The following is a 24,665-nucleotide window of genomic DNA, read 5'->3' as shown; positions in this document are numbered from 1 at the left end:
ATCATCTCATACTGCGTGGGAGATGGCAATGGTCAACCCCTCCTGTATTCTACCAAAGACGACAACCACAGGGCTCTGTGGTCTCTAGGAGTCGACACTGACCCGACGGCACACTTTACTTTTATACAGTCAGTCAGTCATGTTTATTTACGGTCATAGACCAAAATTTACATACATAATAATACACGTAATAAAGTAATAATATATACATAATATAATCAGGAACATGGACTCATCCTAATCAACAATTTCCCGTTAGCATAATCTGATTTACCATCTGTTGTCTAGCCTTCTTAGCTGCCTCACAGAACTTAGCAACTTTAAATGTTACTTCCTCCTTCTGATCTGAGAGCAGATAGTTGACGTAAAATGCATCTGTATGCCCTGGGAAATCAGTCAGTAAGGAGGAAATATAACAAGTTCGTAAGTCCCTATAAAAAAGACAGCGGAGTAAGATATGGAAGATAGACTCCTGTTCTCCAGAGCCACAAGGACATAGTCTCTGTTCTTTTGGGATCCCTCTAAATTTACCTTCTAATTCAGCTGAAGGTAGCACATTAAACCTGGCCAGTGTAAACATCCTGCGATATTTAGTGATAGTAATCTTACCCAGGTAATTCGCAGGTTTAGTATTATACATTTGTAAACCTAGGAAAACTTCTTTAGAGATTAAAGATCGATCAGTCTGCATTTCCATATCATAGATCCGCTGCTTTAATATCAGTCTTGTGTGACAAAAACCCATTTCTAATAGACCATCCAGGCTAAAGCCATATAAACTTATCTTTACTTTTATACTATGTTTACTGTGTTGCATTTCTAACTATATTTTTAAATTGTTAATCTTGTATTAATGAAAACCACCCTGGAAGTGGAAACACTAAACAGTGTTGAAGTGGTATAAATGATTTCAATAAGTAGGTGGTCATTACTTCCCAGGAAAATTGTGCTCCGGGAATTCTTATGTGGATAAGCTAGAGTCATCTTTGTTTCCTATAGTGCTAGTAACCCTGTAACCTTTGACAAAAATGAGCTGCAAATTGAGAGAGGTTTATGAGCCAGTGTGATTTTAATAGTTGGTTAGAGTGATGGGCTTGGACTGGATCATAAAGGACATGGGGTGGCCTTGAGGAAGAATCATTTCTCACTGCCAGATCTAGTCACAGTATTATTATAAGGTGGGGAGGAAATGGGATAATCCCATATAAACCATCTTGAACTCCCTGGGAAAGGTGTGAGATTCAAAATGTAGAAGTAATTGAAAAACGCACCCATACACTAGCCAAATATGAGCTGACAATATCTGCAATTCAGCTGCTTTCATTGTTTCCAAACCTTGAGCATTTTGCTTAATAACTTTTCAGATGCTGCTTTAAGTCGTCATTAAAATGTGATCTTTCCCCTTTCCCTTTCATTACAGTGAATTGGAACGTCTAAGTAACCTAGTCGGCAAGCCCTCGGAGAACCACCCTCTCCACAATAGTGGATTGTTGAGTTTGGATCCTGTGCAAGACAAGACGCCTCTCTATAGTCAGCTGCTTCAGGCCTATAAATGGTCAAACAAGGTAACAAAAACATTAAGTCGATTTTGACTCCTGGCACCCACAGAGCCTTGTGGTTTTCGCTGGTAGAATACAGGAGGGGTTGACCATGGTAGAATTCCAGAAGCACTTCACTGCTCACTAACTGGTCAGTCGTTTGCAAGCGCTGTTTTTTGAATTCTGATCTGCTCTCGCCCCACTCAGTTGTGGTTGGGCCTGATCCGTGGCTTGAGTCTGCCGACAAAGGGCCGCCTCGCTTGAATTCTGCCTGCTGTTTCTCGCGGCCTGCTGCGTTTGCCTGGCCGTACGATGCAATAGCATGATGCAGCATTTTCCTCTCGCTTTGCTGGCTTTGCACGTGTGCTGATGAAGGATGCCTGCTTGCCTTTGCCTGTTTGCCGCTGCTGTTTTTAAAGAAGCGCTTATGGAGCCGTTTTCTTCGATGACCCTCTGCTGTCAGTGATCGGCGTTTGGCAGGGGAGAATTCAGTTGCTGTGATGTGTGGAAGTGCTTTCTGCATTTAATTTTTAATTGTTGACCCTCTTGTGGCTGGCACGTTGTATTTTTGATGAGCTGAGGCAGGGCTCTCCCTTTCCTCTTCTGCCTGGGTTGCTCATGCGTTAGCGATTGCCCAAGTAAACACATCCCTGGGACAGGATAAAATGTGGGCCCAGGACAGGCTTCGAAAAGGAGATACATAAAGAGGAAGAAACTGCTTGGACAGGTATCCACTACCTTCATACCCAGATTGTTTGGTGGATTTTGCTTATCTAGGCCTGGCTGTGTTGTGTGAGTACTCTGAGCTTGAGGGAGAATGCTTAAAAAATGTAAGGCTGTGCATGAATCTAATTTTTCAATTTGAATTCGGAAATTCATTTTGAATTCGAATCACTTCGACCCTGTTTTAGCACCTTTTAAACCAATCAGAAGGTGTCAAAAGGCCCTTGAATCGAATTTGAACTGATTTTCAAGATTTCAGTTCAAATCCGAATCAAATTGCCCTTTTAAGGGATGATACAATTCGAGTTTGAATCACTCGAAGCACCCAGATTCTAGCCGAATCAATTTGCACATCCCTAAAACAATGCTTCTGGAGCAATGGTTTTTTGTTGGTGGTGTTTTGCTGAAAGCTGCAATCTTACTGGCACACTTACTTGGGAGTAAGACCAATTGACCTCTGAGGGATTTATTTCCAAAGAATCCTAGAGCGGGTTGCATTGCACCACGGCTTGACCTTGGCTGCTGCATACCCCAAACGGTTCTTACTCGGATGGCTTTCTGTAAGCCAAAGGGAAAATGGGACGGACGCCATCACAAGACTCTCAAGGCTAAATAATATAGCAAAGCAATGCATATTGTGTAATTGTACAAATACAGCTGCCTGTATTCCCAGAACCACTTCAAGTTCATGTCTCTGGGTGGCTTAAGACAATTTATCAGGCAAATTAAAAGTGAAATGTAGGAGTTTAAAGCCACAATTCAAGTTAAAAGTCTTGGATGAAAAGATGTGTCTTGAGAGTCTTTGTAAAATCTGCCAGAGATGGGGAGGCTCTTATTTGGGAGGGAGCGCGTATAACTTTCTTGACTTGTAATGGCGTGCACTTTGCTTTTATGCAGCAGTGGTGTGTGAGTGAGAGAGATGAGATAGGAAATGCTTTTCAATTCTATGAGAGAAAGTAGCATTTGGGCTGTGCAAAGATTTGGCCTCCAAGCCAAACCATGTGCACCTTGCAAAGATGGCTTCCTTCCACGCAGAGACGTCCATGCCCAGCACTGGTAGGACCCTGAAAGGGAAGCGAAGCGGCAGAAAGCCCATGGGATGTATTGGAAGCCGCATGAGGATTGCTGGGAAATGCAGTCCTTCCCAACACTTCGCCCATGGAGACCTGTAGGGAAAGCACTGGGAAGGACTATATTTCCCAGCATCCCTTGTGCACCTTCCTATGCGGAGGCATCACTGTGGCTTTGTTTCCCTTTAAGGGCCCTACCCAGTGCTGTGCATGGAGGCAAGCATGGCGACCAGCCACCAGTGTCCCCTCCAATAGGGATTCCCAGATGTTGTTGACTACAACTCCCAGAATCCCCAGCTGCAGTGGCTTTTGCTTGGGGGTTCTGGGAGTTGTAGTCCACAACATCGGGGCATCTCTGATCGAAGGGACGCTGGCAATCACCTTTGCATGAGGCCAGGTGCGAATGGCTTGTCTTGGAGGCTGTCTGAGGCACAGGCCTAGTGAGCAAGTTCACTTTACCGGACCAGCGAATATGTAATGTAATGCATTGCTGCTTGATTTTGTTTTTTCACTACCAAGTGCCATAGAGCAGGGATGCTCAGCGTTGGGTCCCCAGATGTTATTGGACTTCAACTCCCATAATCCCAGCCCCAATGGCCTTTGGTTGGGTATTATGGGAGTTGAAGTCCAATAACATCTGGGGACCCAACGTTGAGAATCCCTGCCGTAGAGAATATTGGCCATGTGTACCACATTGTGATTTTTATCGGATTTTAAGAGTGTTTTTAAAATCTTTCCCTTTATTAAATAACATGCCAGGTGGTGAGGATGAGTTGTACATTACGTATCTTCTCTCTGATCCAGGATTTGAGGTGAGCTCATCTGGGTGTGCTGACCCCTGCGATTTCCCCAAATGTGGGAAACCTGACTGCATAATTTGTGGCCTCGACTGCAAAATTTGTAGCCAAGTTTTGGGTTGCTGCAATGCGAATCCGCCAACAAATGTTGGCTGACGCGGTAATGGAGTGAGATCAAGAGAAGATTGTGACCGCTGTTTGTTTATTACTTTATTAGTGAAGCAGTTACATCTGCAGGTTGTTTTATAGTCCTGTTACTCTTAGTTTTGAACAGCATTTTGTATCCCTGTATTATTTCTGTGTTTTATTTCTGTACTGGTCATTTTGTCCGTACTATCAAGAACAAATGTTCTTGGGCATGTTGGATGTATTGAGCTGGAAAAACCCTTCCCAACAACTTTTTACCCTTAGGAGGATGAGGAGGAGGTTGGTCACATGCAGTTGGGGGCTTGTTTATTTATTTTATTTAAAATATTTATACCCCACCCGCCAGTACACTACTGCTTGGGGCGGATCATAACATTAATAAAATAGATACAATGTAAAATAAGACTAATAAAGTTAACCAAGTTAAATTAACCAAGTTAAATGAGCCGGCTAAAGCCACAATTAAAATTATATATATTTTTTTAAAGTTTCAAATTAAGAGTTATTTAAAAAGCAAAAAACGGTGAGCTATAAAAATGGAAGAACCTACCAGATATAAGCAGCAGATGATAGATTAAAAAGCCTCTTTAAAAAGATTTAAAATTTTAAAAAGGGTGCGGGAGCATGACGAAACTCTTCGGGCCTGGTGTTCCAAAGCTTGAGGGGTCACTACAGAAAAGGCCCAGTAATAGTGGCTGCTGGGGATGATGGCCGTTCAGCAAGAGCTGGAGTGCCAATGGCTGCCTCCACCTGGGCTGGCTGGAGAAGTGGTCTGCCTTGACCGTGGGCCCAAGAGTGCTTACTTTCCACTGCTTGTAAGTCGATGAGCGGCAGAAAATGGGGGCTTCACGTTGTGTGTCCATTTGTGTCAATAGTTTGAGTGAAAAGGGAAGGGGAAAGTGTGCAACCATACGGTGTTTGCTTTGTGTTTAAAATTAAGTTAAAAGTGTGTTTAAAGCACACTTAAAGTGTTGAAATAAGCTGCGTTCTATGATATAAGGAAAGTGGGCTAATTGCTTGTCACGGAACATATGGGAACATGAAATATGTTTTAATTTTTCAAGTCGCTTTTTTAAAAAAAGCAACAGAAGTACCCTTAATTTCAGCAGAAGTGTTATCTACCTTGCCACACACATACTTTGTGTTGCATTCTAATTCAAGAAAGGTGCGTTTTATACCAATATCGGAGATAATTGATGCGGAGAGCATCCTTCTGCACAATGTGCCGTCCTTGCTTTTGGAATCAACAGGGGCCTTTTTAATTGTGGGTTTGGCTTGTGTTTTCATAAAAGATTGGTTGTTCATTAAACAACTGTTTCTGTTTAATTAAAAGTTAGGCAATTCTAGCTTGCATCAAAGGAAGCACTTGTGTTAGGCGGACATGAGAGTTAATGTGAATTAAGTCATGTGGGTTTTCTCTACAGGAAAACACTTTGGTATCTAGAGCTCATCTCCTGCAGTTCTGGAAGGGGTGGGGTTCTGCAGTGGAATATGGTATGGTTTCATCATTTGATTAGGCTAGACTGAAACTGATTTATTTTTAAGGGACTTTGATGTCCTGCCTTTTACACACAAACACAGTCACAATAAATTGTCACAATAAAATACAGCTAAAAGCATAATTAGAAATAATGTTACAATTGAGCCATACATTGAGAGGAGTCAAAATAATTGTAAATATTATTAAAGGCATCGCCAGAGAGGAGGTGTAACGATCAGTCCTCCCCTCCCCTCAAGAGTTAACCAGAAGTGAACGCTGTCTTGACTGACAGCCAGTGACCTCTGAGGATCAGCCATTCAGCACACGGTGGGTGGGACCTAGAGGGGCATGAGGTAGGAAGAGAAGCGTGTTGTTAGGAGAAGCAGCTAGGTGGGAGGTGAGAGAGGACGGGTGGAAAGCTTAGTGAGGAGCAATGGAGTTTTGCTGCCTCATGGTCAATGGCTAGCCTGGAGAGTTTTCTCATGGAAGGACATCTGCAGATCCTTGAGAGACAGGATTGTAGGAAGCTTGAATTCTCTCCTGGAGTTTGGGGTGAGTTCGAGGGGAGAGGAAGCCAGGGTTTTTGGCTTCAGGAAGTTTAGCCTAGGGAACAGTTTGCTAGTTAGTTCACATCAGGAATTTATTTTCCTTTTGTGTGCTTTGTAAATCCTTACAACTGTTCTATTGTGTTTTATTTGTAACGTAACAAGCTAAGAAATGCTGAACCTGTGCCGAACTATCTGTCCAGGGCACTGCAAAAGTCTCTGTAACCTTTAAATGTGCTTTTAAAGGTTCCTATATCCCTGTTCCCTGAAACTGGGGTGCTTTCTGAAGTATTATTGCAACTACTGTGTGTTCCTTTTACCTGTAATTAAAAGCTGAGAAAGCCTCAGACGGAAGCAGTCTGTAGTATTTTAAATAAAGTTTATTTTTCTTTTTGTCATTTGCAATTTTAACCAGCCTCTGAATGGATTTTGCACTCAGGAAAGGGGGATTGGAAAGGGACTTTTGTCTCTGGTGCAACATGTCTCAAGCTTGTTTGCTCTGCAAATCTACCAAGTTTTCTCATCACATGTAGGCTGCACCTGGATGGCGTTTGTGTACTTTCCCAATAGTAAAGAGGAGAGTCTCCCTGGACATTCACCCAAATCCGGGGGTGGGGGGCAAACTCTGTAATAAATTAGGGTGTGGTGGCAACAAATCAGCTACTGATGAAACAGGAAAGTTTAAGTTAAAGAACAGCCTTTGTTGGGAAGCAATGGAGGGAATTATTCAGCATTTTTCTTATCCTTATGTGGGCTTGCTTTGAGACAAAGTCTGGGATAAATCTGCTGCAGGAGGGTTTTGATGTCCTCCTTGAATACTGACAGTGCCATAATAAAAGTGGCTGTTTTGATTATTTAAGTCAGTCAGGCCTTGCCCCTCCATCTGTTTTTGGACTACAACTCTCATAATCCCCAGCCACAGTGGCCAATAGCCAGGTATTATGGGAGTTGTAGGCCAACATCTGCAGGAGGGCTGAAGTTGAGCAGCCCTGGTTTAAGTAGATGAGGCAACTTTGAGTGATTCATGTTCTGGATTGTCTCGGGCAGTCCAGGAATTAGATGTCACAACAGGGTTGTTGTGAGGAGAAACCTAAGTATGTAGTACACTGATCTGGGCTCCTTGGAGAAAGAGCGGGATATAAAATTCTACATGAATGAATGAATGAATGAATGTATGTATGTATGTCCCGGATGTAGGAAAAGTGTTATCTTGGATGTCCAGGAATTTTGAACAGGAAGATTGCTTGAATGAATGTCACTGATTTTTCTGGTGCTTCTCTCCAGGCGTGGTTGCTACCTGGTGTCAATGTTTGAAAGCCCCACATTCCTACTGTTTCTCTGGACCCAGCTGCTGGTGACGGGCTAGATTGGTGCTCTCTCGATAGAGCTCAGTAAATGCCTTCTGCTCCTTTTGACCTCTAGATTTAGTGAGGGGGGGTAGTGGGCCTCTGGGCTTAGTTGTGAAGCCTATGGACAGAGAGCCCCCTTTTCTCAGTGGAATTGTGTGAGTCCCCCTTCTCTCTTGAATGCTCATTGCACGATGTAGCAGCTGCAGTCTTGGGAAGGCCCCTCCACCCAACAGGAAGGATCTGCTGTGTAGAACAGCAGGGAGAAATACGAGGAGCAAGAGGTCTTAAAACACAACTGTCCTTTATTGTTACAACATGGAAGATGGAGCTCTGCAGAAATGTGTGCCCATGCCCCGTGATTGTGTTCAGGGATTCTCTCCAAAGGTGGCAACGCTAGAGACACTTCATCCTAGCGCAGTGCACCGAAATAGACTGGCGGATGGCGAACCCATGGCAGTTGGATGAAGTTCAGATTAGGTATTCCTTGTGCAAGTTGAACTTCACTGTCTTCTCTGGTGCCACGTTGTAATCTGTGGAGTGGATGGATAGGCATGGCGCCACCACAGTGGCCCTGGCATGGCTTGGTGCAGGGCGACCATTGAAAGCTTGGTGAAAGATCTGCTAGACAGCCATGTGTTGTGCTGCTTGATGACAAAACAGTAAATCAGCCGAGTCGAGAAGAGTTAGCGAATGCCATTTTGCAGTCGCATCGACTTCATCTTCCTTGGGGTTAGATTAAATGCTGTTCTTCCCTGCTGCTTTCCTTGGTTGTCACTTGTTTATTCATCCACTCCTTGCCCTTGGCGTGTCACTGGTATGTCCTCGCCCCAGTGCATGCCTGAGGCTGTACCTGCTCAGATGTTCCCGTTGCTTCTGGTGGGGCTGTTCGTTGGCAGGATAGTTTGTCAGCAAGGCAGTGTGGCAAGTAAAAAAGACACCTGTCTTTAAGATCATTCTTTGATCATTCTTGATACCCCAAATGGTCCCCTTTTGATATACTTCTTGAGAATCTTTCTACCATCTTCTAACACAAATGTTTCACTCCTTTACATTCTTTTGTCGTCTTGGAATGGGATTCAGGTGGACCTCATCTGCAGGGGTTCCATTCCCACAAAAAGTCCAAACTTTTGTGGACTTGTCCTGGCCAACCTGCTATATCACATTGACTCTCGGACTGTTAGCTATGGAAATTTTATTCAGTCTTTGCTGTAAGTTTGGAATAAAAGTACAATGCTTATGGTTATATCATAAGGTAACTTTGAATGTAGAGTCTGTTCCTTTAAATTTTTTTAAAATTGACTTAATTACTAGTAATGAGTTGTAATGATTTTTCGGTCAGTAAAACAAGGGAAATTGTGTGCAACTTGCCCAGTTTATTAAATTATCTGCTTCATTCGAAATTATTTGTGGAGATCATTTTGTTGTAAGCCTAAAAAATAAAAATCGATAGATGCTTCTAGGGAGGCGTCAGACTTGTTAGACTGATTTGGTAGCTTCGTATTGATTAGCTGCAGATATTGCATTTAACAGCAATAAAATGTCATTGGGGGTTAACAGTAACAGCCCAGTTCTGAGGCAACTTTTTTCATTTGGTTTTGTGAGAAGTCCTAATCCCAAGCATATTTCATGCGAACTTCTAAATGTGCTTAAACATTTTACATTTTTTATTGAATTAAAATCATTTCTTTTTTGAATATATGTAAGGTTTGTGTGGAATTTTATGTATGCTTCATAATTATGCCTCAATTTTAATTAGAGTTGTTATGCATTGTATTTTGCATTGAAATTGAACTTTTATTCAGTGACAGGGATTCCCAGATGTTGTTGACTACAACTCCCAGAATCCCCAGCCAAAGGCCATTGCAGCCGGGGATGCTGGGTGTTGTAGTGAACAACACCTGGGAATCCCTGTTAGAGGGAACACTGTTTGTCTTTAAAGGCTCTCTGGTTACTGCCACATAGCCAAGGTCATTTATAAGATTTATCCTACACAATTCTAGTGTAACTCATTTATAATCGTGTTACTTTAGCTATCCTGTTGTTTTTAGAGAGGTTTTATTCATACAGTTGAGGACAACTGTTTCTCCTTTCAATGTTAGATGCAGGGGCGAAGTTTCGAGACTTCATAGTCTTCAGCTGCTGTGGAAATGAGATGTCAAGTGAAGTGTATTGTTCTTGAGACATCGCCCCTCTGCTTTTCGCTACTGATCAGGTTCAGAACGGGATTGCCATTAGGCTGACAGTCCAGGATCTTGATATGTTCTTTGGAGTGGATTCAGGAGGTCGGAGAAGCATCATTCAGCTCGTGTTTCCTGCAACAATGGAATATATGTTGAATCTAAAGTGCCCTTCCACTAGTGGATGCCTTTTCTACTTGTGGAAGGTGGTTTTTGACGTGGCATGAGAAAACCATAGCAAGTTTATGACTATGTTGTGGCACTGCACTGTAGTGCTAATACACTTTCAACACCCACACACATTGCTTTGGATACTTGTGGTCTCTGTGGTTTTCTTGATTTGGACAGTAAACTGCATCAAAAGAGCACACATGGGAAGTTCACAGTTTTGTTGCAGCTAGGTTGGAAGACTGGAAGATATTCCCTTTCGGGGATGGAGCCGCTCTGGGAGGAGCAGAAGGTTCCCAGTTCCCTTCCTGGTAGCATCTCCCAGATAGGGCTGAGAGAGACTCCTGCCTGCAACCTGGGAGAAGCCACTGCCAGGCTGTGAAGGCAATACTGAGCTAGACAGACCAATGGTGTGACTCAGTATATGGCAGCTTTTGGTTTTCCTATGTTCCTTCCTAAACTGTCAGTTACACAAGTCTCAGGGTGGTCCACAAACAAATAAGAAAACCCAACGTTTAAAAACAAACACGAAAACATATGGTATACAAAATGCAGTTGAAGTCAATACAAATTCAACTAAAAGCCTAACATTTGGCCTACCTTCAGAGAGGATTGCTGGTCTTGTGGTAGCAAGCATGACTTGTCCCCTTAGCTAAGCAGGGTCCCCCCTGGTTGCATTTGAATGAGAGACTTGATGTGTGATCACTGAGAGATCTTCCCCTCAGGGGATGGAGCTGCTCTGGGAAGAGCAGAAGGTTCCAAGTTCCCTCCCTGGCAGCATCTCCAAGATAGGGCTGAGAGAGATTCCTGCCTGCAACCTTGGAGAACCGCTGCCAGTCTGTGTAGCAATAGCAATAGCACTTACATTTATATACCGCTCTATAGCCAAAGCTCTCTAAGCGGTTTACAATGATTTAGCATATTGCCCCCAACACTCTGGGTACAATACTGAGTGAGCTGGACCAAGTTTTCACTAAAAATGGAGCGCCGGAGGGGGGCAAGCGGTGGGAGGGGTAAGTACAACCCCCGCACCCTTAAAGCGACACCCCCTGGCGTCGGACCGCACTTCCACAGTCCGTGCACATCCCTAGTGTGTACGTACACGTACTTCCATCGCCTAGAGTTGCCATGCCCCCCCCAAATTTTCAGATTTTAAGCATCTCACCCAGATTGCTTAGCCCACCCAGACTCACCCAGATTTCAGCTTTCGTTAAAAAAAAAATATTTTTTTTTAAAGCTACGTTCTAGCCCTTGTAGAAGCGGAGTGATGGAGCAAAAGGTGCCGTCACTCTTCTGCTCAGAAATCATTTTCCAGCCAATTTACATAATCTGCAAATTAGGCGCCCAGGTTGGGAAAGCCAGAATCTGGCAACCTTACGGCATCAACCCACCTCCTCTGTGCCTCAACAGTGCAAGGCGGGTAGTTGCTCCATCAGAGCCCGGAATTTATTTTTTAAATAAATAAATGAGCAGCCTGAACATCCACCCCGCCCTTGGTACAAGCCCAGCCCCCAGATGTTTATACAGCCCCTCTACACTTCCCAATTAAATGAATGTCTCCAGGAGTTTGTCTGCCAATGCCTAGCTGGCTTTGTTCTGCTAGACAAGCCTCTCCATTAAGGAGTTTTGTCATTGTTGAAGACGGCCTCCTGCTGGAAATCTCTATTCTAATGCGCCACCCTGCTGCTCGGGGCCTGGGCAATTTTCCACAACCCCCCACCGTGCATCTCAACCCCCGTTATGCTTAGAGGTCCCCCCCCACACACACCCATTTTTATCATCTCACTTTCCCCCATTAGGCAAGGAATATTTTAGATTGTTTAGCCAACTGTCACCAAAAACAAACTCCTGTATTTCTCCCCCCCACCACCATATTAAAAAAATCTGATTATAAGCCACAACACAAACAAGGCAGGCATGAAAAGGACACCGTTGCTAAGCACCTTCCACAAGGACACATTCAAATCTGCAAGTGTCAGTTTTGAAATGTCTTCACCCTTCTTGTGAAGATCCACAATTGGGTGGTTTCTACGGAGTGCTATAAATGCGGTGTGGAAGAGTTCACCTCTAACACATTCCAAATCAATCACTCCACAGTCACTTTAACTAACGTTCTGTTTACATATACAGAAAAATTGCATTAGCTAAGGAAGTTTCCCTCATGCACACAGATTACGGCAAAAATAGTCCACAGGGTCTACTGGAAAGGCGTCCTATATCCAAATAGTCCCAAATAGTGAGTCAGGAATCCGGCTGCCTGAAAATAGCGACAATTAATTTGCATACCAAGTAAATATTTGCATATCAATGTGCATTTGTTACAACAGTTTTTTGTCTTTTTGAAAAAATAAATAAATAATAATCACCATATGCCAGATGCAATAGTAACTCATCCTTTGCAGGCACAAAAATGAGCCCTGGAGAGATGTGGGCTCACACAAGTCACAGGTGTTGTGGTTTAAACAAGGATGCTGAGGTTGTAGCTTGGTGGCTGAGCCAAGGAAGTAAGGTAAAGCGGGGGAAGAGCACAAGATCGGCCCTTTCGGGACTCCAAGTAGCAGGAGACCCTGGAACACTGGAAATTAGCTTGGAGGTGTGAGGATTTCTGATCATTGTAAGCTACACTTTTCAGGAGTCTTTGAAGGATGCCAAAACTGTGGAAGTGCTAGAAAATGGCTATAGATGTCCCTAAATGGTACATCAGCTTTAGAAACTAAGTGTACACAAGTTATTGGCCAACAGAAACTTTTACTAGCCAGGTTGGATAAAAATCGGTGAATTTTTAAAAATTGAATTTTTTTAAATTTAAATCAGACTTTAAAAAAAAAATCAGCTAGAATAAGTATCTCTCTTTTACAAATGACCTGGTTTTAAATGAAAGCTGATGCAAACCATATAACCACTTAAAGCTGATGAGCCTGATATGAGAGTCTGCTTTGATTTGTAAAGAGGCAGCTGCAGGGGAGACATCTTCACCACCACACAGCACAGCAGCCTACATCTTTACATGATGTCTTGCTCCCGAGGGTGCTGGCCAACCCCCACAGGCGGCTTCAGCTGGTCCATCTGGGTGGCCTTTGACTCCTGCTTCATGCCCAGCAACCCCCTGATCTTTGCAAGGGGCACAAGCTCAGCGTTCTCGTTATAAATATTTAGGATGCTGCCAATCAGCCAATTAGCATGCACTTTTATTTAGGGAGTATATAAATATTAAATGGGAGGCTTTGTTTTAAATCAATTATTTAACTGGGCCTTTTTCTCTTGGTGATTTAGATGAATCCACACGCTTACTAGGCCACCTGCTTACCTGCATTTGGATGTCTTGAAAGGTGTGTGTGGGGAAGGCAGCTGTCTTCCGGTTCCTAGAGCTTGCCTGTCTGCTCACCTGGAAGCAATTTTCGCTCTCCAGGTGAGTGGCTGTTCTCAAGCTTGAGCTATAGATAACCTTGGCTCTAGAGAGCAGAATCTTCTTGCCCAGTTTAGAGAAGATTCTGAAGGGGACGTAATGACCTGTGTGTGGAATGAGTATGGACGGGAGTATCAAGGCAGTGTGAGCACACGTGCATTCAGAATGGGGTTTGCCTGATCCAACCTGAGCAGGATCTACAATTAACTGAGTTGGACATAAAATAAGTGGTTCTAGTAAGAACTAATCACCCTATTTCTCTTTCACTGTCTCTACATCTGGACTAAATTTCAGTGCAAATCGAGGCCCACAAGTTAGATCTCTTGTGCCTCAAAAGTTCATGTGTCCGCCATCTTGGATTGGGGTGGATGTCATCATTACAAATTGCACCATTGAGGTGTCCCTGTGTGTCATTCACTACAGCTGTTCCAAATTTATCAGGGATTATGGGAGTTGTAGGTCAACATCTGCAGAGCTGAGTAGCACTGTCAGATATTCCCCTCAGGGGATGGAGCTGCTCTGGGAAGAGCAGAAGTTTCCAAGTTCCCTCCCTGGCAGCATCTCCAAGATAGGGCTGAGAGAGACGCCTGCCTGCAACCTTGGAGAAGACACTGCCAGTCTGTGTAGACCAGGTCTGCACAACATAAGGCCCGGGGGCCAGTTCTGGTCCGCAGGAACCTTTTTGCTGGCCCCAAGGTAGGAGTATCCTGCAGTAGGAACCATGAACAGCAGGATCCATGAAGGGCTCTAGGACTGCATGCCTAGAATTGGAGCTTAAAAGCAACTGTGATGGAGGAAGAGGAGGAGATGACTTGAGATTTATTTGGGGCTGGCATGCACTCCAGGTGCCCCACTGACAAAGCAGGGGCAGGGCCTGTTTTATAGGCACTCTGGGTCCCTTGACAGGGGGAAAGATCCATAAGTAACTGATACTTGCTTCCATTAATGTTTTTAACCCCTGCTAACTTGGCAAAGAGGCACCTTTTAATGTGGTGATTCCCTTTATTTAGCAGGGGGAGAGCAACTGGCCCTATCCACCCCCAGCACAGGACCTCCAGTGGCTGTTGCTGGTGTCTATGTTCCTTTTTAGATTATGAGCCCTCTGGGGACTGGGATCCATCTTATTTATTTATTTGTTTCTCTGTGTGAACCGCCCTGAGCCATTTTTGGAAGAGCGGTATAGAAATCAAATAAATAAATAATTTAATGTCATATTGCACTGAAAATTGACCTCAGCTGCTGCATGCCGTGGTTGGTTCTGGCCCACGGGGCGTTTGTGTTGTGTGCCCCTGCCCTAAAGGGAACCCTTTACAGCAGGCGGCACTCGAACGTAGTTGCCCATCCACATGTAAACCAGAGTACCCCCTGCTTAGCAAAGGGGCCGGTTTATCCTTGTTATGGCAAGACTTAAAGGGGTCCCCCCCCCCGCGCTCTGCTTTTCCCACGTTCTAAGGAGCCTGATCTGGCACTGCTCTAGGATTAAGTGAGATTACAAATATCCCCTCCCCGTCCCTCTTGCCTCCCTTGTATGAAAACATCCTAATAAGTATTGATACGGCATTCATCCCGCACGAAGCTGACCTTTGAGCATCCGCTGATGCTGCAGTTTTTGAAGTGGTGGTTCTCTTGCAAGTAAAATCGATGGTGACAAATCCGGGGAACTTCTCCAGCGAAAGAAAGTGGTTTTGGCTTGGCAGCCCTGTAATGTTTCTCCTTGTGCAGGGCAGACCTCGACGTTGCAGGCACAATTTTTTGTTTTCTTTGGTGGAATTGATGGCCTGATCCGAGCTTAAAGGGCAAACTTGCATTTCAGGGTGATATATAAATCTCTGCCATCCTTGGCTGCATACCTTCCTTTCAGTTGCTTTCATAGGAACAGAGGAAGCTGCCGTATACTGAGACAGACCATTGGTCCATCTAGCTCAGTATTGTCTTCACAGACTGGCAGTGGCTTCTCCAAGGTTGCAAGCAGGAGTCTCTCCCAGCCCGATCTTGGAGATGCTGCCAGGGAAGGAACTGGGAACCTGGATGCTCTTCCCAGAGCAGCTCCATCCCCAAAAGGGGAATCTCTTCCAGTGCTCACACTTCTAGTCTCCCTTTCATACGCAACCAGGATGAACCCTGCTTAGCTAAGGGGACAAGTCATGCTTGCTACCACCAGACCAGCTCTCCTCTCCTACATGATACCAGATGTAAATGAACATGTTTGCACTTTAAAGGGCACAAGTAAATGTGTGTCCTCTTGCATGAAAGGGGACCAGCTAACATAAAGGTAAAGTGTGCCGTCAAGTCGATTTCGACTCCTGGTGTCCACAGAGCCCTGTGGTTGTCTTTGGTAGAATACAGGAAGGATTGACCATTGCTTCCTCCCGCACAGTGTGAGATAATGCCTTTTTCATCTTCCTATATTGCTGCTGCCTGATATAGGCGTTTCCCATAGTCTGGGAAACATACCAGTGGGGATTTGAACCAGCAACCTCTGGCTTGATAATCAAATCATTACCCCACTGCGCCACTTAAGGTGACCCGGCTAACATAGGAAGCTGCCATATACCGAGTCAGACCATTGGTCCATCTAGCTCAGGATTGTCTACAAAGACTACCCCCCCCAAAAAAAAACCTTACCCACTCCGGTGGAGTTATCTGAGGCATCAGAGGGGTCTGCGGAGGTTCTCTCTCCCCCCCTCCCGCCAGCCTTTTTTACTTCCATGCCAGGCTTCTTTCTTTCTTCTCTAGCTGGCTGGTGGGAAATAGAAGCACCCCTGAGAAGCAACAGCGCCCCGTTGTAGAAAGCCTGCGCAGCCCAACATGCCATGATGTTGAGCCTTGAAATGTTGCGCATGCGCGCACATGCGTTGCTGCATCCGCTATGGCCTAAAAGCCAGGACAACATGTGCCTTTCTTTGCCCCACTTTTGCAGAAATGGCAGGGCTTGAAAAAAACGAACCCGTGTGTTTGTATCACCCCTTCTGTGAATGCTCTCCATTCAGCTGGCACCTTAATAAAACAAACCAAAGTCCCCCCCCCTCCGTGGTTTCTTGTGATCCCCTCCCTGCCCCGTCCTGTATTGCCAGTACTTTGGCTTTTAGCCGTGACACTGTCCTCTTCTCCCATAAAAGCTGTTCCTTTGAGAGGGAGATGCTGTTTAATGGAATAGGCAGGAACATCAGAAATGTGAATGCCACCGAGGATTAATGCGGCCCCAAAGGTCGCAGGTGCTTGTAATTACTGGGAAGGTAAATAGTGCAGCAAAGGATTTTTCTGTTTTTTCCCCGTGTTGTGTCCTTGCTTTACGCTCCCAGCCTTCTTGGGATACATTAGCGTCTTTGTTTAACGGGCTTCTTTGGAATATGTTTTGCTTGCAAATGCGTCTTTCTGTAACTTTTCACATACTAAATAATAATTAATGATAACATTTTTGAAAGGCAGGTGAGAGACCACGGTGGAGGGGAAACTTCCTTTTATGGAGTCAGGTCCAGCTAGCTCAGTATTGTCTACACAGAGTGGCAATGGCTTCTCGAAGGCGGCAGGCAGGAGTCTCTCTCTCAGCCCCATTTTGGAGACGCTGCCAGGGAGGGGAATTGGACCTTTCTGCATGCAAGCAGGCAGGTGCTCTTCTCAGAGCATCCCCATCCCCTGAGGGGAAGATCTCAACAGCACTCACATGTAGTCTCCCATTCATATGCAAACCAAAGTGTACCCTGCTTAGCAAGGGGGACAATTCATGCTTGCTATGGCACAGCGGGGAGATGACTTGATTAGCAAGCCAGGGCTTGCCGGTTTGAGTCCCTGCTGGTATGTTTCCCCGACTATGGGGAACCACCTATATTGGGCTGCAGGGATATAGGAAGATGCTGAAAGGCATCATCTCATACTGCGTGGGAGGAGGCCATGGTCAACCCCTCCTGTATTCTACCAAAGACAATCACAGGGCTCTTTGGTCGCCACGAGTCGGCACCGACCCGACGGCACACTTTACTTTACCTTACCACAGTACAGGGATGAAACTTGAGTTTTGTTCAGTTTTCCATCTTTTCTACACACACACCACCACCACCACCACCACCACCACCACAATTCCTCAAGACTGGAGTCTGACTGTTGTTAGACTTGGGAATCCGAACGACAGATGGTGCTGTTTCAAATTAAAAGAATTTCAAGCAAGATCCATCAGCTTTAAACATGAAACACTCTTGTGTGTTTTTTTTTTTCTCCTGAAGGGAAGGAGCTCATTATCAAGAGTATTTAAGCAAAGTAGGTATTTAATCTTCCTTAATCATTTGCATTCTTGAGAAGAAGGATACCAGTATGGCAGCTGTCAAGCCGGGCCAAGCCCTGTGAATATGCTGGCTGGTAATTACTTCACAGAATCTATTTTAATTCTGTTCATGCCGAGTACAATAAAAACTGAAGCCCAAAAGTGAGAAATATTTTTACAAGCACCTTCCTTATAATTAACTTGATTTATTTTCTATCTTCTTCTCCACTTATTCAGGAAGGGGCCTGATGTTTTCTTGTGGACTTCTCATGGAAGCCCAAAAGCCCTGTTGACTTCGGGGCCACTCTTCTGCAAATCTAGGATCCTGTACATTTTGGGGCAATATGACTGTGTCTGTAGGATGGATCCACATCGCACAGTTCCCCTGCTATAGCTTCAGCAAATCCAGATGACATTTTGTGTGAAAGTTAGTGTTGGGTGTCTTCGGTCATGAGCTAGCACTTTCCCTGGGCTCAGAGCTTTTGCTCTCTCACCCTAACCTACCTCACAGGGGGGTTGTTAAGACAAGCCTAACCATGTATTCTGCCCTGGGCTGCTTGGAGGAGGAATGGGATAGAAATGTTACAACAAATCTACTTAGTTTTTTTAAAAGTACAACTTTTCATTGGCTCTCAGTCTTACAGAGATGGTTGAAATTTTTTCCATGGTTAAGAGGAGGTTGATAAAGTGGCTGTTGATCATCCATCCATCCATCCATCCATCCTTAGAACATTGATTGCCAGCTTTGATCTAGGAGCCAGCCTAAAGCTTTTTCCACACCCTGAGGAGGTCATCCTATATAGAATGGGATCACGGACCGAGCCTTTTGTGCGTTCAGGCTTTTTGCAGTTTTTCCTTTTTAAAAAAGTGGCAGTTATAGTCATATCTGCTTGTCATGAAACCCACGCGGGAGTCTTTTCTCGGCCCAGGGCTCCTTGGATCCCAGCTAGGATGTACATAGGAGCCCAGCTACTTACAGAGCTGTGTATTCATACACCTCCACATTACTGACCTAATTGTGCGGGGCTAATGTTTGCCGTTTCCCTTCTAGCCAGTGTGCCCAAATAAGCCGTCCTGGCCAGCCACGTTAATGTAATTGAACGTTCAATCTCGCAATAGTAACTGCAACAGAGATGAATGGGCGTTACTCTTTAGTTCATGAATAATGAAGTATCGCATGGAACGAAAACCATCTTTGCTTATTCAGTATCTTGGACTGACACGCTGATGAATCTGTGCTCTCTGCCTTCTGAGCAGCTGACTCGGAACTTATGAGGTGTGTAAATGGGAGGAAGGCTGAGCAGGGTCATGCGGTCCATATTCACGCCAAAGTTCTCCGGATGCGAGACACTCTTCAATTTGGCTACTGAAAAGTGCCGGGATGCCACCAGTCAGCTGCTGGAAGAGAGATTCATGGTAACTTGGCAACGTTGACAACTTCAGTTAAACACATGTCCAAATTATCGGTGGCTACCCCAGTAACGTAAAGCCCTCTACAAGGATTCTCAACGTTGGGTCCCCAGGTGTTATTGGACTTCAACTCCCATAATCCCCAACCAAAGGCCGCTGGGGCTTATGGGAGTTGAAGTCCAAGAACATCTGGAGACCCAACATTGAGAATCCCTCCTCTACACAACGCCCGTGAGACCAAATCAGGCTTGGGGTTGAGGTGAATTGTGGATCCTGACCTCTGTCTGTGTTCAGACCCAAACACTTCATATGCTATTTGCACTAAGGCTAGGGGAATGGCCCGGTCTGGCGGTTTGACGGCGGTGGAGGTGTCTCGCTTTAAGGGCAGGGAGGTTGTACTTACCCCTCCTGCCGCTTTCCCCCCTTCAGCACTCCGTTTCGAAGCGAAATTTTTGGGGCGGCAGCATTCCTCCCTGCTGCCCCTGGCCCCTTGTTGACCGGTAAAAGCGGAAGTAACTTCCGCGCATGTGCCCGCCGATGACGTGTGCCCACCGCACACATCACACATTGTGTGCGCATGCTGTGTGGTGGGCAGACACATGCGCGGAAGTTACTTCCGCTTTTACCGGCCAACAAGGGGGCAGGGGCGGCAGGGAGGAATGCTGCTGCCCCCGAAAATTTCGCTTCAAAACGGAGCGCCAGAAGGGGGGAAAGCAGTGGGAAGGGTAAGTACAACCCCCCCCGCCCTTAAAGCGAGACCACCACCCCCGGCGTTGGACCGCGCCTCCGCGGTCCATGCGCCTCCCTATTCAGAACTTTGGAGGCCCTGCTCTGTGCTCTTAAAGCTATGGTCTGTGCCCTTCTCAGAGGCTTGAGGATGGGCATATGATGTTGGGCCATCTTGGTCATGGTGCCTAGACTTTGAAAGAACCTCCTTGGGAGTGGGGTGTGGGGGGGTGTCCACAGGTAGCAGCTGAGCTTACTAGCCAAGAATTATTTTCTAGTCTGCAGTCAAAGCCTATCACAATTCCAGTGGGCCTTACTTCTGTTTAAGGATGCTCAGAATCACAGCCTTAAGTGGATTGCTACTTTCTCAATGACACAGGTAAGTAAGTCAATCCTCTTTATTATGGACTTTGACCAGATGTCATATAACATGGTTACCCCAGCTAACTGAGCAGAGAGACACCTTTTAAAGTGGTGATTCTCTTAAATTTAGCAGGGGGAGAGCAACTGGTCCTCTCCAGCCCCAGCACAGCATTCCTCCAGTGGCTGTTGCTGGTATTTGCCCTCCATTTCTTTTTAGATTGTGATCCCTTTGGGGCCATCTCAATTAATTAATTAATTATGTATTTCTTTTTCTATGTATATCGCTTTGAGAACTTTGGTCGAAGAGCTGTATATAAGTATGTGTTGTAGCAGTAAACGTAGTAATGTAATGCTGGACAATATAACAGTAGAAAATATAAACCATAGAAGATATATAACAGTATAATATGTACCAGCGGTATAACAAGAAGGAACTTAATATCTCCAAAACAAATGATAAAGTCAATCAACCATAATCGATCTTTATTACGGCCATAGACCAGCATAAAGTATGAGGGTGATTACAAGTTAAAAGTGAGAGTAGTTAAAAAGTGGTTACATATAAAAAACAGTACATATTAATACAAAGGACTAAAAATAGTAGATAATGCACCAAAAGCACGAGGGCCTAAAAGCCTGAGTAGTAATAAAAGTCATGAAAATGCATGAAAGGCATAAAAAAGGGGGGCATGAAAATGGATGTAAAAAGGTTAAAAGACATGAGAAGACAGGAATACATAAAAGCCTGAGGAATAAAACTGGAAAACAGCCAGATTAAAGGTTATAAGGAACAGTAAAATAGGGAGGCGCGTGAGCAATTGTCACCTAGGGTCAGATTAAGGCTGATAGGACTCACTGCCTGTCATCCGCCGACGAGTGCTGATTGCAGCCGCATAGTACTTGGCGACACTGTGTGTGATGGCAGGCTTAGAGTCGGAGTAGCAAGGTGTGCTGTAGGATTGCCTCGGACGACCTGGAGACTTGCTTAGCAATGGAAGGATGAGGGAGGCGCGGATGCCTCTATAGAACAAACAGCAGCGGGGAACATGTGCAGTAGTTTCGATCTGCCCTAGACCTTGGAGGTCGTTTCCGCCCATCCTGACTTGTGGATACGGGTTGTATCGTAACCCTTCAGTTGTCAATTTTTTGCGCATAGCGTATATCGGGGTCAGGTGACAATTACCCATCTGTGGATACGGGAAACCACATATGCCGGGGGCCTGATTCACGAAGTTTGCACGCAGAGATGCCAGTTTGGATTCAGTAACTTATCGCTGCACACTTCGCCCCATTATAGATTGGAGGAGTTCTTTCAATATTATAGTGTCTGAAACTGCAAAATGTGTTGGTAATGGAATCAGAAACAATGTCCAAAAATTCTGATTCTGTGACTGACTGATTTTGCATGTTTCAGACATGATATTTAAGGTTGTAAAAATAAGGCCTTATTGCTGGAGAAGTAATCGTGCCTGTGTGTGTATGTGTGTCTATCAATCAATCAATCAATCAACACTTTGAAAATTTGCTTATGGCTACAGTCATTGGAAAAAGTGAGGATGTGCCTGATTTGAGTTGCCTATATGTCCTGTCCTCCTTTTCCTAAGCTTGTGATTCCCCTGGAAGTATGGTCCACCCTTTCTGTGGGAAGGCGCAACCTCAGCCTCTTTGCTCCCTGTGATAGAAATCTCTGTCCAAAGGGGGAGAAGCAGATGCCCCCAATCGTCTGCCTGCGGCCTGTCCACGCACTTCCCCGCCTGTGTGACTGCACGGATTCCAACTTGAAGGACGTGGTTGTTGATGATCAACTCTTCTCTCGTATTGCACGTTGCCTCTCTTTTTCTGAAGGTGCTGTGAAAACGACTGCAGCCAATTATGTTGTACCAATCGCTTTAGTGTAAAGGGAATCTGGAGATGGATGGCCATCACTGGTACTTGTACGTTTCAATAAACTTGAATTGCTTCTTCATAACCTTTTCCTTGCTTCTGTCCCCTCCAGCTTCCTCTTGAATTCCACAAATGGCAAGCACTTCTGTCAGAAAAACTGGTGTTAGGTGTGTGTGCGAGAGCGAGTGAGAGCTGGTCTTGTGGCTGCAAGCATGACTTGTCCCCATAGCTAAGCAGGGTCCACCCTGGTTGCATATGAAAGGGAGACTAGAAGTATGAGCACTGAAAGAGATTCCCCTCAGGGGATGGAGCTGCTCTGGGAAGAGCAGAAGGTTCCAAGTTCTCCAAGATAGGGCTAAGAGAGTCTCCTGCCTACAGCCCCGGAGAAGCCGCTGCCAGCCTGTGAAGATAATACTGAGCTAGATAGACCAATGGTCTGACTTAGTATATGGCAGCTTCCTATGTCTGTGTGTGTGAAGGATGCCAAGTATGTATGGGGATGGGGGTCGAGGCTCAGTGGTGGATCATCTGCTTGGCATCCAGAAGGTCCCAGGTGTAATCCCTGGCAGCATCTGCAGGTAGGGCTGGGAAAGACTCCTGCCCAGGGTTGATCAAAATTGATGATCTTAAAAAAAAAAGCTAATAAAAGTCATATTTTAAAATTTTAAATCATTTTTTTATTTTAATTGGAATTTTTAAATTTTAATTTTTAAAAAAATTCATAAAGAACCTAGGTCAAAGATATAATCATGAATATGAATCATAATTTCTAATTATATGCTGTGAACATGTTGACAGCAGTATATGGGGATGAGAGCTAACAGACCTGATCAATCCTATTCTGCAGGTGGTGTCCATGCAATACACACATTCATTCTCTCTCTCCCCCTCCGTCCCTCCCCTAAAGTATATACACAAAGGAGGTCAATGAAGGAATAGAGGATTTGCAGGGTTGGAGTAGAGTTGAACAAGGAGGAGGAGTCTGGATCTCAATGCCCAGGATGGGGAGGGGCATAGAAAGTGAAACCAAAAGTGAACAGAACAGATTCCTGCACTCCTGGGCCAACCTTTTCCGAGTGTATCCTCCATTGTTGAAGGGAGGCACCTGTCGTGGCAGCCGGCCATAAAAGAGACCCCATTTGGGAATATTTGAATGAAGTTCCCGTGCCTGTGAGTAAGTCAGGCATGTGTGCAAAATGCAAACTGTGCAGTAACGAAATGCAAGGCCCACTTGCCCAAATGCAACTGCGCTGTGAGACGTGTGGGCCTACCTTCTAAAAATGAAACCTTCCTCTATCTCTAAATATGTATTAAGGTGCATTTTGAGAAGAACACACTTTTACAAGAAAATGATGATTAAATAGTATCTTCCTGGCTAGTGATTCAAATTGTGATTTAAATCATTAAAATTGAGTCCTCTGATGAAGCGATTTGAATTGGTTTGACTTAAATCAAACCAACCTTGCTCCTGCCTGAAACCTTGAACTGCTGCCAGTTAGTGTAGCACGTCCTATATTCCTAAGCAGGACACTCACAGAGACATTAGATTTAAATTAGTATTTTCAGCTGGTGATCACTTCTTCCCTCCACCCCTCATGTTCAAGGCTTTGGTAAGACACAGGTTCATTTCCATTCATGCCGGTTTGTGTCAACGTTACGCTGCTGCTTCTGAGATTGGTCCTGTTTTATTATTAATCCAGCTGATCATGCCGGGAAAGTGTCTTGCAATTTAGCACAGAAGATGAGAAAGTTCAGTTGCCCTGCATGGAAATCTAAAAATTGAAATGGAGCAGGTTATAAAAGTTTAACAGCACATGGGCAGCAAGAACATTCCAAAAATAGTTTTGCCTATATTACGATCAGGACTATTTTGAAGCAGTTTAAAAAAAAAAAACAAACAAACAAACTTAATGCCTGACATTTCGGCTTCCTCACCCAGCTGAGAAGCATGTGAACAATAGAGAGAGGGGCCGTGGGGATCATCTAGTCCAACCCCCTATGCGGTGCAGGAAATCAAGAGCCTGAGCACCCCAAGCAGATGACTATGCTGCCTTTACTTGGAAACTTTTGGTGAGGGAGAGCCCCCCCAGTAAGTGGCCCCCAAGGCAGCTTTTTAATTAAAAAATTAAGTATAGGATTTGGGATTTCTCCTGGTGAATAAGTTTTTGTTGTTGTTTAAGCACAGAGGAGAGCTGGGCTTGTGGTAGCAAGTATGACTTGTCCCCCTAGCTGAGCAGGGTCCGCCCTGGTTGCATATGGATGGGAGACTAGAAATGTGAGCACCGTAAGATATTCCCCTTAGAGGATGGAGCTATTCTGGGAAGAGCAGAATGTACCAAGTTTCCTCCCTGGCAGCATCTCCAAGACAGGGCTGAGGGAGAGTCCTGCCTGTAGTCTTGGAGAAGCCGCTGCCAGTCTGTGTTGACAATATTGAGCTAGATGGACCAAGGGTCTGACTCGGGATATGGCAGCCTCCTATGTTCCTAAGCAGTGTTCCCTCTAAGGAGTGTGCATGTTTGTGCGCTCACACATGTTTTGATGTCTGCTCAGTTAATTTTAGATCCCGCTCAGGTTGAATCAGGAAAGCCCCACTCTCAATGCACATGGTGCGCACACACTGCCTT

The 24,665-nt window shown here is 44.9% G+C and overlaps 1 protein-coding gene across 4 annotated transcripts in view; it reads left to right on the top strand.

Moving 5' to 3' along the window:
- Positions 1-24,665, top strand: part of MED27 (mediator complex subunit 27) — an 83,297-nt gene that overhangs the window by 4,882 nt on the left and 53,750 nt on the right. The window contains exons 2-3 of one of the 4 annotated variants that reach the window (XM_053281917.1): positions 1,421-1,565; positions 21,762-22,080. In XM_053281917.1, coding sequence (XP_053137892.1) covers positions 1,421-1,565; positions 21,762-22,055 — 439 coding nt within the window. In that variant the 3' untranslated portion in view covers positions 22,056-22,080. Of the gene's footprint in view, positions 1-1,420; positions 1,566-9,748; positions 10,115-21,761; positions 22,081-24,665 lie in introns of those variants that run through there. The other 3 variants (XM_053281918.1, XM_053281919.1, XM_053281916.1) reach the window with 3 other exon arrangements.

This window comes from Hemicordylus capensis, chromosome 17 (assembly GCF_027244095.1).
Source record: "Hemicordylus capensis ecotype Gifberg chromosome 17, rHemCap1.1.pri, whole genome shotgun sequence".
Classification (NCBI taxonomy): Eukaryota; Metazoa; Chordata; class Lepidosauria; order Squamata; family Cordylidae; genus Hemicordylus; species Hemicordylus capensis.
Note: the sequence above shows the minus strand (reverse complement) of the source record. Positions and strands in the feature narration are given on the sequence as shown.